Raw genomic sequence first — 14,778 nt, forward strand, 5'->3', positions numbered from 1 at the left:
GAGGAATAGACGCTCGAGGTGTCGACACTCCACGAGCGATGTGCCGACACGCGAAATGCCTAGCCACAGGCTCGAGGAGTCGATGCTCAATTAGCGTAGTCACACAGTCCGAGGTGCCGTCGCGCGAAGTGCGTAGCCGCGGGGTCCGAGGAGTCGACTTTCGATGTGCTTAGTCGCGCAGTCGGAGGCACCGATGCACGAAATGCTTAGGCAAGGACCCGAGAAGTCCGCGCACGATGTGCTTCATCGCCGAGTCGGAGACGCCTACGCGCGAGAGGCTTAGCCGCGTGTCCGAGGATTCCGTGCCCGAAGCTTGGTCGCGAAGTCTGCGTCACCGATGCTCGGAATGCTTAGACGCGGGTCTGAGACGTCCACAAAAAGCGGGATCGGCCACGCTACTTCGATGTCCGCGTAGCGCCCGCTTTAACACTCGTCGAGATTACGGAAACTGTCCGAAGCTCGCGAGGAGACCGCAACAAGCGGTGCAGACAACGCCATCACAGAGCGAGCACCGGACCAATGGCGAACCGCGCTGGAGTCACATGGCGGGCGCGGCCAATCGGTGGCTCCGGCACGACCTTCAATCATTTGCTTTTTGTGTGCTTGTTTCTGTATGGAAGAGATAGCTGAAGCGGCAGATTTGAAGACGGAGAAATGCGCTTTCCAACGAGACCAAGATGGCGGCGCTCGGCTGCGCCGTTCCGGAAGTATCATGGCTTGAAAAACGCCGTTCTTTCGCGATTTCCGCGCAATTTTTCGGCACCTCGGCTGATACAACAATTTTTTTAGAGCACTTCTACTTGGTTTTCAGTGATGATATTTCGGAATCAGATATAATAACAGTTACAGAAACTGAAAATGTGATCTTCAAAAAATCAATTCTTTTGCCATTTTTCACGATGCGAAAGCCGCGTCCCCCCTTAATAAGCTTGTCATTTACTGCAACCAGTCTTGGTTCAAATTCCCTAAACCTCGGGACTACTCAGACACCCAAAGATAAAATGCATCTGGTGATTGCTTCAAAAACCACTAATATTCAAATGATGCTCTACTGTTCATATAAGCAACCCAGAATACAAGGTTGGCAGACCTGAATAGATCTTGCCGAATCTCTCCAACGGCTCAAAATATTTTAAGGCCTCCCTCGTGGACTCTCTATGACATAAAATTTAAAACAGGATAAGGTGATTTCTAAGCTGTGTTTCGTATAGGTATCTGGTTGGAAGTAATCACATATACTATCGCACCCTATTACAAATTTCAATATAGGAGTCTGTGACTCAAGGAGCATTGAGACTGCACAGCAGTGCCGAGATGCAAAATATTACTGAACTAAATATCAATGCATAGGACTGTTTAGTTCCCCAATTTTTTGCATGTCGTCACCACTCCCTTGGGCCACTGGTTGCCTCGCGATAAAGAACAACAGCGACACCTGGGCTTTCAAAGGTTGTGCAGACTGTGTATAACAAAAAAAAAGACATTTGAGCACAGCACAATGTCCTTGGCGAACAGTGTTAATAAAATGTTTATCTGTTAATACAGTTGACTAAACTTATTCAGCACTGAACATACACCAGCACGTTTTCCACATACTGAAAAATTCAAGTGAGTAAGACTTACATCATACACCGTGAGTATGTTAGGGTGCTGACCATACCGCAGCAGTATTTCTACTTCCTCTTGACAATCTCTCTTGAACTTGTCAATGATCTGAAGACAAAAAATGTTTTTTTTAACAAGACCACGTGGCCCATAGAAAAACAAGCAAACACCCAAAAAAAATTTTTTTTTTCATGCTTTCTAATAAAAGTGAGTGTAGGGCAGTGGAGTTGAATGTTACAACTCAACACTTCTATCTTCCATAATACAGACCAACAATAAGCTAACGCTGTTGGCAAAGACAGCAGAGTCATACAATAGAACCTCGTAACCAAGTCACACTCGACACAAAAACACCTTCGTTATATCCAATATGTTTGTTACATGTTCATATCAGTAAGAAAATTTTGGTTTATTTCGTTGTTATACAGTAGAACCTCGCTGATACGTACCCGCTTAATACAATTTCCCGGCTCCTACGTTCGCAATCGCGAAAAATAAACATAACCCCATAGAGGAATGTGTTAATATGTTCCGGTTAATACGTTCCCGGAAAATACAATTATTCGGCAGCAACGTTCAGCATTGCGGCAAACTGCGGTCATGATACGTTCTGCAGCGAAAATTTATCATTCAGGTGTGCAAAAAGGCCGCTCTCATGTGCTTGTGAAGCGCTAAGTGGCAGACAGCTGCCGCGCGGCTTCTCTGCAGTGCTCAATTGCCCCCCCCCCTCCCCCCTCCGCGACTTCTCTGCATTGCTCTTTCGCCCGAAGTGATGAAGCATGGCAGCAGCGGCGAGCGAATTGACCTTTGCGCTATCTCGCCCCTCGCTTCAATGCGAACTACTAAGCAGCGAAAACAGGCTGATGCCGCGCGCGCGGCGCTACGACTCGCCGAGATTGTAGCGGAAGTGGTGGCGGACAATGCGCCTGAAGACGGCGGCGAGAACAAAGGCTTGCAACCACCGGCTACCTTCGCCGAAGCCCTTGCTGGCCTGGAAGCCTTACAAAACTTCATTCGCACGAAAGAACGAAAATGCGGACACGGGTCTGCAATGTGCGCAAAAGAAGTTGTTCCTGTCCAAGGGTGTGACGCACCAGCAGAAAATACAGTCGAATCTCGATAATTCGAACTCGAAGGGGCCCGGAAATTTGTTCGAATTAAAAGAAGGACTTATTTTTGACGTATTTGTGCGCCATGACGCTACGTACGAACAGTACGAGTCGTGAAATATCGCGGCGCGCAAGCACATAGCGAGCAAGGGCCACGGAACTGCCCACGCCGGCCAACGCTCGCATCCCGATAGCGCCTCTTCCTCTTCACAACCACAATCTCTCTCTCTCGCATCCCGATAACGGCAGGAAACGAAACTTCAGGGAACGGGCCGCGTCGGCACGGCGAAGCACGCGGAGACTGTCGAAGGTGAGGGAGGAGGGCGGCAGGGAAGCGCATTTGGCCTCGGCAACCCCGTCGCTTCGGTGGCTCCCCTCGCCCTCCCTCTCAACTCCCACGCAGCTCCCTGACCTTCGACTCTCCGTGCGCGCCCGCCGCCAGCTTAACTCGCTCCCCTAAGTTTCGTTTTCTGCCGTTGAAGCGAGCGTTGGCCGACGTGGGCAGTTTCGTTGGCCGGACTGGGCCTCCGCGATGCTTCCCTCTGCGCCGCAGCCGCTGCGTTGGCCGAGACGTCAGCGCGTACACGCGTGTTCCGGCGCGATGCTGAAACAGCGACCTTACCGTTTGAGAGGAAATTTTTGCCGCAGTATTTTTTTCTTTCTTTTTTTATTTCTCCGCGTGGCGTTGAGGGGTCTCTCCTAAGCTTTTGCTTTATGGCGGTGTCGGAGCATTGCCTGTCGGAGGCGCCTCCACGTGATTTGGCGTGCTGCCGAGAGCATTGTTGGTGCGCGGTTGTGTTCGAATTAACCATCGCAAATGCTTTCGCGTTCGAATTACCGGGCGTTCTCGCCCATTGGAATACACATAACTTTCACGGGACCACAGCGTCAGTTCGAATTAACAAGATTTGACTGTAACTATGTTTTGCAAGAATTAAATGTTTTCTGCTTTTGCACCTCAGCTTCAATTTTTACTGGATCCGGATCATACGTTTATTTTTCGCGTATTTTTTTAAAACGTATGAACGAGGTTCTACTGTATCTGTGCTCATTACATCGAGGTTCGACTATGTGAACTGATAGGGTACCACATGAAGTATATGTGTGAAGGCTGCGTATTTTGCTTTGCACAATGACTTGTTTTCCTCTTGTCGTATTCAAGCCAAAGAAAATGGAATTTCTACGCATACCCAAGGTCTCCCTGCAATTTTAACACATCCTATAAGCTTCCCTTGGTTTAGGATGGCTGGTGTAACATTCCGCAACTTAATTCCCTCGACAAGTTTCCAATTTCCATCGTTCCTTTCTGCACATGTGCACCTGTCACCCATGAGTTCACAGCATTATGAGAAGAATGCAGGAAGACAGCATACCTTGACGGCATATTCCTTGCCAGTTGCCCTATGCACAGCCCTCTTGCAAGTCGAATAGGAACCTAAGCCAAGGTCCTCCTTGAGCTCATACTCTTTTGTAATAGCTTCCTTGAAGGCAAGGCCATACTGCAATTTTCAATTACATGAATTCGAATAGCTACACAAGACATTTAAAGGAGCAGTGACAAAGATTTCAAAGGCACATTCATTAAAATTTGCACATGCAGTCATGACACTATCCAGAATCCACTCACAACCATTGATATGATACAACGCTAACACTAGGCTTCAGTGTCAAAAGTTGCAAGACATGACATGATCAAACTGACAGCAACACAAGTGGCAGTGCAAATGTTCTCGCAGTACAAAATTCAGCAGTGACACATGCAGCCGACTAAAAGGCAGGCATTGCAGCTTGACATGGAGAAGAAAATACCCAGCGAGACAGTGGCGGCTGCTAACATCACGCAATTAACATCATTAGCAACCATCGCATTTACACCATTGTTGGTCAACTAAGCATGATGCCATGTTAAGTGCTTGCACCTGAGAAATTGAAACCAGCAAAAAAAACTAGCTTTTTCTTTTTTTTCTTTACAAATGTAAGCTCCCTGTTTTGGCATCTACATATTGAAAATTATGCAGTAAAACTTCTTCTTTGGCGAGTTGGTTGATACATATTGAAACCATGGTTTCAGAAAAATGTTAGAAATGGCTTTCAAACCCCCATTAAAGATCAATTCACAAATCATGGGCTCCATATAAGGCGCGAGAGTGCAGTCAGAACTTCACCACCGATGAAGCGACTCCACAAGATTTACCTCTGTCACACGAGGCAGGCAATCACTGATGTGCCTGCTGACTGACATCTGTGCTCCAGCTGAGTAGAGTGATTACTGTGTTGAAAATTGGCGAAGTGATAAGCGTTGCTAGAGCATAGAAGAACAAAGATGTGTAACCGTTTTGATCTGTTAACTGTGAAACACAATCAGAAGTGCCTGCTTTATTTTACGACGGTCCGCACAAATATTATACAGTAACAGCAATAGTTGTCTATTGCTGTTTCACTTTCATAAACAAGCGAGTACAGTGCAGGGCAAAATAAAAAAAAAAAAATACAGAGAGCACACGACTATATTCACACATATCTCTTAGATGTTCGATGCTTTGATGAAAAACCTTTAAAGTAAGCTTTGAAAGGCTTGGCAAATCCTGCGGCCTGAGATAAGCCTCGCAAGCAGAGCATGTAATTTTTTTGTTCTTGCAAATACATAATCTGATAACAGTGCTGCCACGGCTTCGTGGTGTCATGTCGTAAATATAGTCTGTGCAGCAAAACTCACCCATTTGGAGGACTGATTGTCCTTGCTTTTGACATAATCTTCCTCGGTCAGACTAGGTGCCACAAAACTGAATCCTCTAAACAATTCATGGGCGTTGGCACTTGGAGGCACTCCAGGAGAGTCTGAAGAGAAAGCCAGTCATGGCAAAAGAAACAGAAGTGATATTCAAAATAAAGTTCAACCAGGTAACTAGAATAAGAGACAAAGAAGAAAAGAGCATAGTATGGGCAAAAAAGAAAATATTACCTGTAAACTCTTTTGCGCAACACGAGGTTTGTTGCAATAGAAGAAAAGAAAACAGGTAAGGTGAGAAAATAGGCAGAGAGCACAGCAAAGAGCAAGAAGGATGGAACGAATTGCTACCTTTGAACATTTGCCCTATGAGTTAGTGGGGTGAAGAAAGAACTCTGCTCTGATCAAATAACACTGCAAACTTAACATCTAGCCCCTTTCTGTACAAATAGTATGTGTTAAAGGGACTAAAGGCATTGCAATTGCACCAGGTCAGGCTGACCACTATAACCTGATGTCTTGGGGATAACATACTCTCTCAAATTGCTTAACAGGCCTGGAAGTCTAAAAATAAAACACGTACAAGCCATCTTTTTTACAAGCATATGCATTTTGATGAAACGTTTTTTTTTTTCATTTACACTGCCATATGAAGTCCCTCATAAGCAATTATCAGCAAACGAATGAAAGAGGAGCCAAACCAATGATGTGCCTCCTTGGTTCACACAGCCATGCAACTATCGCTTGTTCAAGAGAAAAGTGCAGTACATTTAGCGTACCATATCTTTTAGTGTATAATCAACCTCTGCATATAATCTACATCGAAAAATTACAAACCACCTTAGAAAAGTTAAACACTTTGTACATCTAACCCACGCATTAACCACATACAGCAGTGCTCAACCCATTACATGTACATCACACAATTATCGGAACAAGGCAGGACTCCACAAAGAATCTTGTTCTCCGTATTCAATCATTACCACTTTCACTGCTGCACTCTCAAAGGGTAATGTGAATTCAATGCATTAGAGAGTTTAGGCGCATTGCTTAATTATATAGGAGTGCACCTGGCCATATGGCAAATCTTCCTGCCTGGCAGGAAATACAGCTTGCTTTCCGTATGGTTATGGAAGTGAATTACCGTATAATCCTCTGCGTGGCTAATAAGCAAAAACACTGCCGCACTTCAAACTTTACTGACACCAAGTCTCAATAGATACATTCAAGGCGATACTTCTCACACACTGGCGTAAAGCTACACCACAAGACATGGTATGTGTTAATTGTAGGATGCGGTAGTACGCATAAATGTACGATCACGGCCGCTGGTAAAAAAAAAGGTGCGGCCTGCCACGTCGGGCACGTTGCAATGGGAGCGAATGTGACAACCGTAGTTGCATTGTCGGCCGCTTGGCTGGGCCGAACGGCGCTAGCCATTGGCGATGGAACGCGTCGGCTTGCACGCGTGACGCTGTTCCAAGCGCGTTCCTAACGCATTTGCTATGCCGATACAAGACAACGGCCCCCTACGTGTGGCGCCGCGGCGGATCACACCGTTTTCGATGCACGCGGCAAGCCGCACCTTTTTTTTTTTTTTTTTTTATCCAGTGGCCGTGGCAGGATATACCAAAACAGACTATTTGTATGTACAACTTGCAATAATTTTCAGCTGTGCACGGATTGGATTCATGCTGACATTCGGAGCATACATCAATTTTTCTGACAGCAGCACGTCACCAGTTGGTCTACCTTTATAACAAATTCTCAAAGCTAACATGCAGCCACAAAAGCAACTCTTCAATATATCAGTAAGCAGACCTTCAGGCGTCTTCGATGTGAATTCCCTGTCGAAATACAGCGTGTTATCTGGTCTTGACACAGCTGGTATGAAAGGAGGCACCACTTCCCTCCTGTACAGGTGCCCCCAGTCGATGGTGGCAAAAAACGGGTGTGCCTTGATGTCGCCGATTGCATTTGGACCAGACCCTTGAACAGCGAAATAAAAAAAAGGGGTCACATGCACCATTTGTCAGCTCATGCAGGCCTCCTGGACATGAACCCTGCATCTTACAGAGGTAACTCCATAAGGTCTCTCGTTTCGTGCAACTATTGAAATGCATTTTACATAGCTGCACTTTACACCAAGTACAATGTTACGATCCAAATTGCCCTACCATGCCTTGATTTGGCAAGGAATGTAACAGTTCAAAATCTGGTTCTCAACATTACAAGTTGATCATACATCAAAGCGTCACATTTTTAACCCTCAGGTTAACCATTTGTCTTGTTTGCAAGAATGACATTACTCAGTTATTGTAGTTGTCATTCTCTTTATGCTCTCCATTATTTGAAATTTCCTGCACAGCCATGCTGCATGACTAATGACACCCTCACTGGGGACTCAAAGCTCAGGTCACACGAGCTTTTGTTTCTCATCCCTGTCTGAACCAGAGCTAGGAATCAAATTCTCAACCTCATGCCCAGCAGCACAACGCCACAGCCACCGACCCATTACGTTGGATCCTGTGGGGAAGTTGACCTCAAGAAACTTTACATGGCAGACATGGCACATTAAGCAAGGATGGAGAGACTCACCTAATCTATTTGCTGGGTTTCTCTTGAACAATGCCCTAAGAAGGCTCTGTGCTTCAGGACTGAGGAACTGCGGCATGCTCAACTTGGCCCTGAAGACATCAACAGAATAAATGCCAAACACATGCTCTGAGGAGCAGGGAGCTCAAGCTGTTTTGTGACCACAGCAGAGGCACTCACTTGAGTATCTGTAGCATTGTCTCCTTCCTATTGGTTCCTTGAAAAGGCAGGCCGCCTGTCAGCATTTCAAACTGCAAGGAAAGAAACACGAAATGACGAGTGTACTACGATATAAATTATTGTTGTAGCCAGCCACGATTGTTCAGTAATAGTGATACAAGACATGTGCCCTAAATGGATGGGGCACACTTAGATTTTTCTATTCAAGTACATGTGAAACATTCAAAACGGTCTCATTACAAAGCCAATAAACTGAGTCGAATTACATTTGTTGTATTCAGGAGAAAGCTAAATTATAACGAATGTTGAAAGCAGAAGTTTGATTTAGAGCCTCAAGTTTTTCACAAATATTGCTGAAAACAGTTAAAATCGATTAATAAAAAAAAAAAAAGAAGAAGGAGAAGAAACACGCTTGCCCAGTTTGCGCAAAGCTGCAACCCAGCAATGAAAAACAGTATTATACTTCTGTAAACTGCACCACTGGGACATACAGATACAGGCAAAACTGATATTATTTTCATTCATTCTTTTATTAATACTGACAGCCTTTGCAGGCTATTACAGGAGTGGAAGAAAAAACATACAGCACTTAAAAGTACCATACTACTGATATGCAAGTAGGACACCTGCAGTACTCGCACAAACAATGTCATAATTCCACACAAGCTGTACACTAAGTATATCACATAAGTGACACCAATGATTGTCATCAATCATGACAATTGTTGAGGCAAAATAATGCCCTACAGGTTGTACAGTTTTCAAAGGTCTACAAAACTGTAACACGATATCCAATGTGGTGAGAAGAGAAAATGCATCTCACCATGAGTACTCCAAAAGACCACCAGTCGGCAGCCATTGTGTGTCCTTTGCGGTTGATGACCTCTGGTGCCATGTATTCAATGGTGCCACAAAAAGAGTATGCCTTCTGGTCGTTGAGCGCTTCTTTGCTCAGACCAAAGTCTGTTAGGCTTATGTGGCCATCAGAGTCCAAAAGAATGCTGCAACACAAACCAATTGAATACCACGTAAGATATGAAGCTAATAAGAGTGCTACACCTGTTCAGCTTTGTAAGTTAAGACTTACTTAAAAGGAGTACACACAGAAAAATTGTGTCATTTCTATTTCTTTACTGGACAGCTGTCGACTTTGTAATTGCGCTACAGAGCCTCTATTCTTGAAGAGCAAAATAAAGAATTACTATGCTAATTTTTAAAGGCCAATGTGAATTTTAAGAAAGCCTAGTTTCAGCTAGTGTACACAGTAGCTTATATGCAAAATTTTACTTTAAATATGAGTGGATGCATCATGAAAGGCTTGCAAAAGTAGTAAATCTTGGAGGTAATGTGCTGGGACTTGCGTCATACCCATCAACCACCAGGAGCATGTGTCTGCTTAGGTGCTGCATTTGAAGGCTGCTTATAAGAAAATTACAGTTACCAGCACTGCAGCTTAGCCAACATTGCTTCAGTAGTATATAAACTACTCGTGTATAACCAATTCAGCCAATGATAGTTTGTTGCACTTGGCCTTGGATGCTACCAGTCCAAAACGTGTGCCTAGTGCAGCATGTCCTCAGGCATGAAAAATGAAACTAAGATTGGAAACTAAGAAACTAAGGAAACTTTACTGTTCATCGCGTAAGGTGCGACTGCTCACGGCTGTTCGACAACGTACTCATCTTGTCCCTGTACAGTAAGAAGGCTATGCGAAAGGGTAAGGAAGCAAACCCCAAACTTCATGTATGCAGATTGCAGTGTGAGCTCTCCCCGAGTTGCACTATACAGTAAGAAAAAAAAATGAAGGCGGTGAAAGCGTCACCGTCTACCAGTTCTGTCATTTTGTCATCTCCTGTGCTGCATATGTATGGCTTGGCTGAAGGTTTTCTCGTGTTTATTTTCGTGGTTTTTCACGAATCTTTCAGTTGCCACTATAGCACCGCTTGCTCTCCACTTTCTTTGTAGCAAGAAAAAAGAAAGTAAAGTAAGAAAAAGAACAAGCTTACTTCTCTGGCTTGAGATCTCTGTAGATGATGCCGAGGCCATGCAGGTGGTCAAGAGCGAGAGCAAGTTCAGCCAGGTAGAACTTCACATCTTCCTCAGTGAACATAACCTAAAACAGCATTAAAAAGCTCTTACTATCGGGCCATAAGAAGTTTTAAATACCAAATGTAGGCATGCATAGTTACAAGGCAAAACAACTTGGAGTGAAAAAAAATGTGCCAAAGAGAATACTTCCGGAATACTAAGCAAAGAAACGGTGAGATTGTACAAGCATCTCGCTTTCCGAACAGTTCACTTGCACGCTCGTGATTCACCAGCGCCACAGTTTTTCCAGTGTTCCTCAGCAAGGCAAAGCGGAAGCCTGAATTGAATACTGCCTACTCAGGGACATAAAGGGCGAAGCGAACATTCGGAAAGCGACATGCTTGTGCGGTCTCGCCCCAACTGCTTCATCTATAGCCCACATCATTGCACAGCATAAATTGTGGAAAAAAAAAAAAAAGGAAAAGCAGTAGGACTGTCAATGGTAAACACCCAGCAGATTAGAGGATTACGATGATGCAAACTGCAACCCGCAGTTATTTTCCTTAGCAAAGCAATCAAGGCACTGCTGGCTTCTCACAGACAGACAGCACTCCAAAGCTAAAGACACTACGAAACCAAACTCGGTAAATACCTATGAGACAAACAGCCTATTGATATGGTGCACTGCCACCAAACAATAAACAAGTAAAATGGCAGCACGCAGAGGATGAATTGAAACAGTCAGAATACAACAGTTAGCACCATATATGTGTTGCAATACACAGTGAAAGAAGGAGAAAGAGAGAAAGAAAAGGTTTACCTCTTTGCTAAGCCTTGTGAAAAGATCTCCACCCTTCAGAAAATCCAGAATTAGGTACAGTTTTCCTTCAGTCTGGAAGGCTGCATAAAAAAAAGAAAAAAAAGGGAGGCAAGTAAGCATGCGTTGTACGAAGCACTGGGAAGCCCAAGGATTTTGTTTTGTGCAGTGAAGAGAACCATACCATAATGCAGCTTCACCACAAATGGATGCCGCACTTCAGCGAGGATGTCTCTCTCCATTTTTGTTCTTAACCTGTCTCTTACTGCAGAATAAAAAAAGAAGTCAACATAAGAAATGAATGCTACACAAAAGCCCTTTTCGGAATACAAATGTCTTTTAAACAAGGCTAACCTTTTAATGTTGCTTTCTTTAACACTTTCATGGCATATAACGTGCCTGCATCAGGGCCCATAATCTTCTTCACTAGAAACACCTAAGGTGAACAGAATGAAAGAAATGAGAGGCACAGACCAAAATGCACATGAAATGCTTGATGCCAGCAGTCATGCAGACACAAGCAAATAAGCTGTTTATACTGCAGCAGAACATCAAAGCACATGACACAACAGAAGCAGTGAAAGTAGGGTCTAATGATGCGTAGTTGTTTTGCATGTTTGAAATTGGCAGAAAAGGAAGCAAAAGTCTTCTTGGAAGCCCGGAATGTGACAGTATTTATCCATTCAGTAGAGATATGCAGGCGAACACTTGCAATGTGGTAGCACAGGTATGGCCCAAAATTTGAACATTTATTTACGCAAGAAACAAAAATTACACCTGGCTGTGTTTAGTATAAATGACGAGGACACAGTGCAGAACATGCAATGAAAGTTTCTTGAGCATATGACAAGCTATAAGAATGTAAAATTTTAAGCTACAGTTAACTTTAAGTGTGAGGCAGATCTCATTCAATGTCTCATTTACTGCCCGATTTTGGACCTTAATCTCTTTGTTCCTTTATAAAACCAAGCTCAACCATGACTGTGGCTCAGCGACTATGACAAACCTGTAGAGCACGATATCGCGGGTTAGCTTACAGGCTGCAGAAGCCGCATTTCCACAGGGGCAAAATGCAAACACGCTCGTGTACTTTGATTTATATGCACATTCAAGTCCAAGCGGTCAAAATTAATCGAAAACCCTCCATTGCCGTGTCCCTCGTAATCCAATGTGCAATTTCAGGATGTTAAAACCGCAATTTAATAACACCAAGCTCAGTACTACACATCTATTCACGGCATCATGGTAGAGACCATAAAAGTACACTGCTTAAGAGTCTGGAGAAAACATGAAGGCCTCTTGTTTCTGCAGAACTAGAAAAGAAACAGGAAAAAAAAAAAAAAAGATGCAGAAGAACTCGCCTTTCCGAATGAGCCCTGTCCGAGAACCTTGAGGAGCTTGAACTGACTGGGATCGCCCTTTGGGTGGCCTTCTTTTGTAACATTTGTCAGCTCAATTTCGTGCGTCCCTTCTGCCATGTCATTCGTTTCCATATCCTGAAGGAAAACAAAACACCCAAATTAAAATAAGAACATTTCAATCAAGACATCATGAAAGATTCATGTCAGAAGATTGGTTTTGCCTGGCAGGTGATGACTGCAAGCATTCAATATCATATTTGCACAATATATTGGACATTAGAAAGCTGGCCAGAGCGGCCAGAGAAACATCGCTGACCCGACGAAAAGCCGTTTTCTTTTGTTTGTTCTGGGGCTTGTACTGCCATCTGGAGAGTGTTAGATATGTGCGCTTGTTTCCTTTCAAAGTAGGAGCTTTCAAAATGGTGGAGCTATCTGCCAAAGCACCAGCTCCTGTTACAGTGCTCATCACAGAATTAGGTGTTGGTACCTGTCCAATATATTGGACATTGTCGAGCTCATTTACAAATATTCAAAACACTATAAAATGTGGTTTTATGGTTTTCTTAAACCCAAAATAGCATAATCTATAAACGTGGAACAAGGCCGTGACACAAAATGCACTCAGGAGGATAACAATGCATAAAAGTGAATGCCTGCAATGCAATATATTTTTGTAATATGCAAAGGTGCCTGTAAAAGCAACCCTCTGAATGTTAAAGAAACGATCTTGATAACTCACTTGGGTTTCATCATTTTCGTCAACAGCCATGTCTTCACCTGGCGGACCCTGAATGAGAATTAACGCAAAATTTATGTCAAGGTAATTAATTTCATATGCATGTCACATTGGCAAACCAGTGTTGAAAAATAATACCAGTAAGGGCTCTACTATTAAGAAATGCTGAGACGACGGGGGCAGAGATGATACAGCAACGACTGCACTAATTGCTCACACTGACCAACGGGATGCTTGTAATACTGTAACAAACATAATCTCCCTAGATTCTTTAAAAAAAAGAGGGAGATAGACAGTTACAGTAAGAGGGAGAAAAAACGCACATGAGAGGGGGGGCTTTGAGAGCAAACGCAAAGCTTGAATTATTTTTGACTTTCCAATGAATGGCTTCATACTTCAGAGCTTAAATTTTGAATACACAAAAGCAGCCAAAATCTGTTCTCCTATAAGAGCTTGCTACAATATTGAGTTACTTAATGCTGTAATAAAGTCTGCAAAACTGAATGTTTGCAAAAAGCAAGTCTTGTATTTCGTTAAGTGCATTCTCTCAGAATGTGCTAACAGAGAGGGGGTTCTGTTGAATTAAATTTATTTCTCTCATTCAGCCAATGAAACTCTTCATAAATAGAGCGGATTTCTTATTCCTTCAACTTCCATTCAACAAGGTTTTATGGTGCAGACAAAGTGAGAATCGCTCTAGTTATGAAATTTACTTTAAAAAATTCAATTATGGGGTTTTACGTGCCAAAACCACGATCTGATTATGAGGCACGCCGTAGTGGTGCCTGTTGTATAGCAACAGCCGCAGGCCTGTTGTTACAGCAACACATAAATATTACACCCAGCACTTTCATATCATACGATGCTCACTAGAATGAATCAATGAATATTACGATTGCTGAACTGTCCACCAAGCAGACTTGTACATGTTACATAAAAAATGCAACTGTTTATAATTACTTCATTCAAAATTGTAATTGATTACAGTGACCAATTACTGCTCCAATAAATTAATTGATTATTTACTAAAAAGTAATTGATTACTCATACGTTACTTTCCTCCCAACATTTACTAACATTGTGCAAATGTCAAATCATTGACAAAGAAATGAATTTGGCTTCGCGACTTCATCTTGAATCTGATCATCCAGACAACTGAGTGCACACTCAATCACATCGACAGCAACTTTGCGCACGTGTATGCATGGTGTTTACGTCACGTCTTGAATGTACATAACCAGATTGTCTTCTCATTCATCCTCATTGTGAACAAGGCTCCCGTGCGGGAGCCAAAACATCTTTTATTTCTCATTTTTATGGTCGGCGTTCAACTTTCAACTACTTACAATGTCTCCTCCCGACCAGACGGGTTTCCGTCAAATCCCAATTTCATTGCACAAATACAGCACACAGAACAAGCTCGCCAGGCTCTTTCAATGTGTCCTCTGCCACTATTCACACATTGTTTGCCTTCACTAACGATTGCGTTACAAAATTTTATTCGATCATCCCCTCTCGTTTTCTTGTCAAAACTCAGGCTAGAGAGAAGGGTGGTGCTGTAACATATGAAGATATTGCACACAAGATCATGGTTACTCAATGCCGCGATGATCAAGTCT

The 14,778-nt window shown here is 43.4% G+C and overlaps 1 protein-coding gene across 8 annotated transcripts in view; it reads right to left on the minus strand.

The window, feature by feature from the left end:
• The window catches only part of LOC119460917 (ribosomal protein S6 kinase 2 beta), a 58,545-nt gene that overhangs the window by 41,359 nt on the left and 2,408 nt on the right, over positions 1–14,778 (minus strand). For all 8 annotated transcript variants that reach the window (XR_007468424.1, XR_007468425.1, XR_007468423.1 and 5 more), the window contains exons 2-14: positions 13,163–13,210; positions 12,424–12,558; positions 11,417–11,498; positions 11,247–11,327; positions 11,066–11,145; positions 10,224–10,330; positions 9,041–9,218; positions 8,218–8,288; positions 8,041–8,129; positions 7,264–7,431; positions 5,431–5,552; positions 4,088–4,213; positions 1,624–1,713 (exon numbers count right to left, since the gene is read on the minus strand). Coding sequence is in view for 5 of the 8 variants with exons in the window: in XM_049672723.1 (XP_049528680.1) it covers positions 1,624–1,713; positions 4,088–4,213; positions 5,431–5,552; positions 7,264–7,431; positions 8,041–8,129; positions 8,218–8,288; positions 9,041–9,218; positions 10,224–10,330; positions 11,066–11,145; positions 11,247–11,327; positions 11,417–11,498; positions 12,424–12,558; positions 13,163–13,210 (1,377 nt within the window). In the remaining 3 variants the exon portion in view is untranslated. The remainder of the gene's footprint in view (positions 1–1,623; positions 1,714–4,087; positions 4,214–5,430; positions 5,553–7,263; positions 7,432–8,040; positions 8,130–8,217; positions 8,289–9,040; positions 9,219–10,223; positions 10,331–11,065; positions 11,146–11,246; positions 11,328–11,416; positions 11,499–12,423; positions 12,559–13,162; positions 13,211–14,778) is intronic.

The sequence above is a fragment of the Dermacentor silvarum genome, chromosome 8 (genome assembly GCF_013339745.2).
Source record: "Dermacentor silvarum isolate Dsil-2018 chromosome 8, BIME_Dsil_1.4, whole genome shotgun sequence".
In the NCBI taxonomy this organism is placed as follows: domain Eukaryota; kingdom Metazoa; phylum Arthropoda; class Arachnida; order Ixodida; family Ixodidae; genus Dermacentor; species Dermacentor silvarum.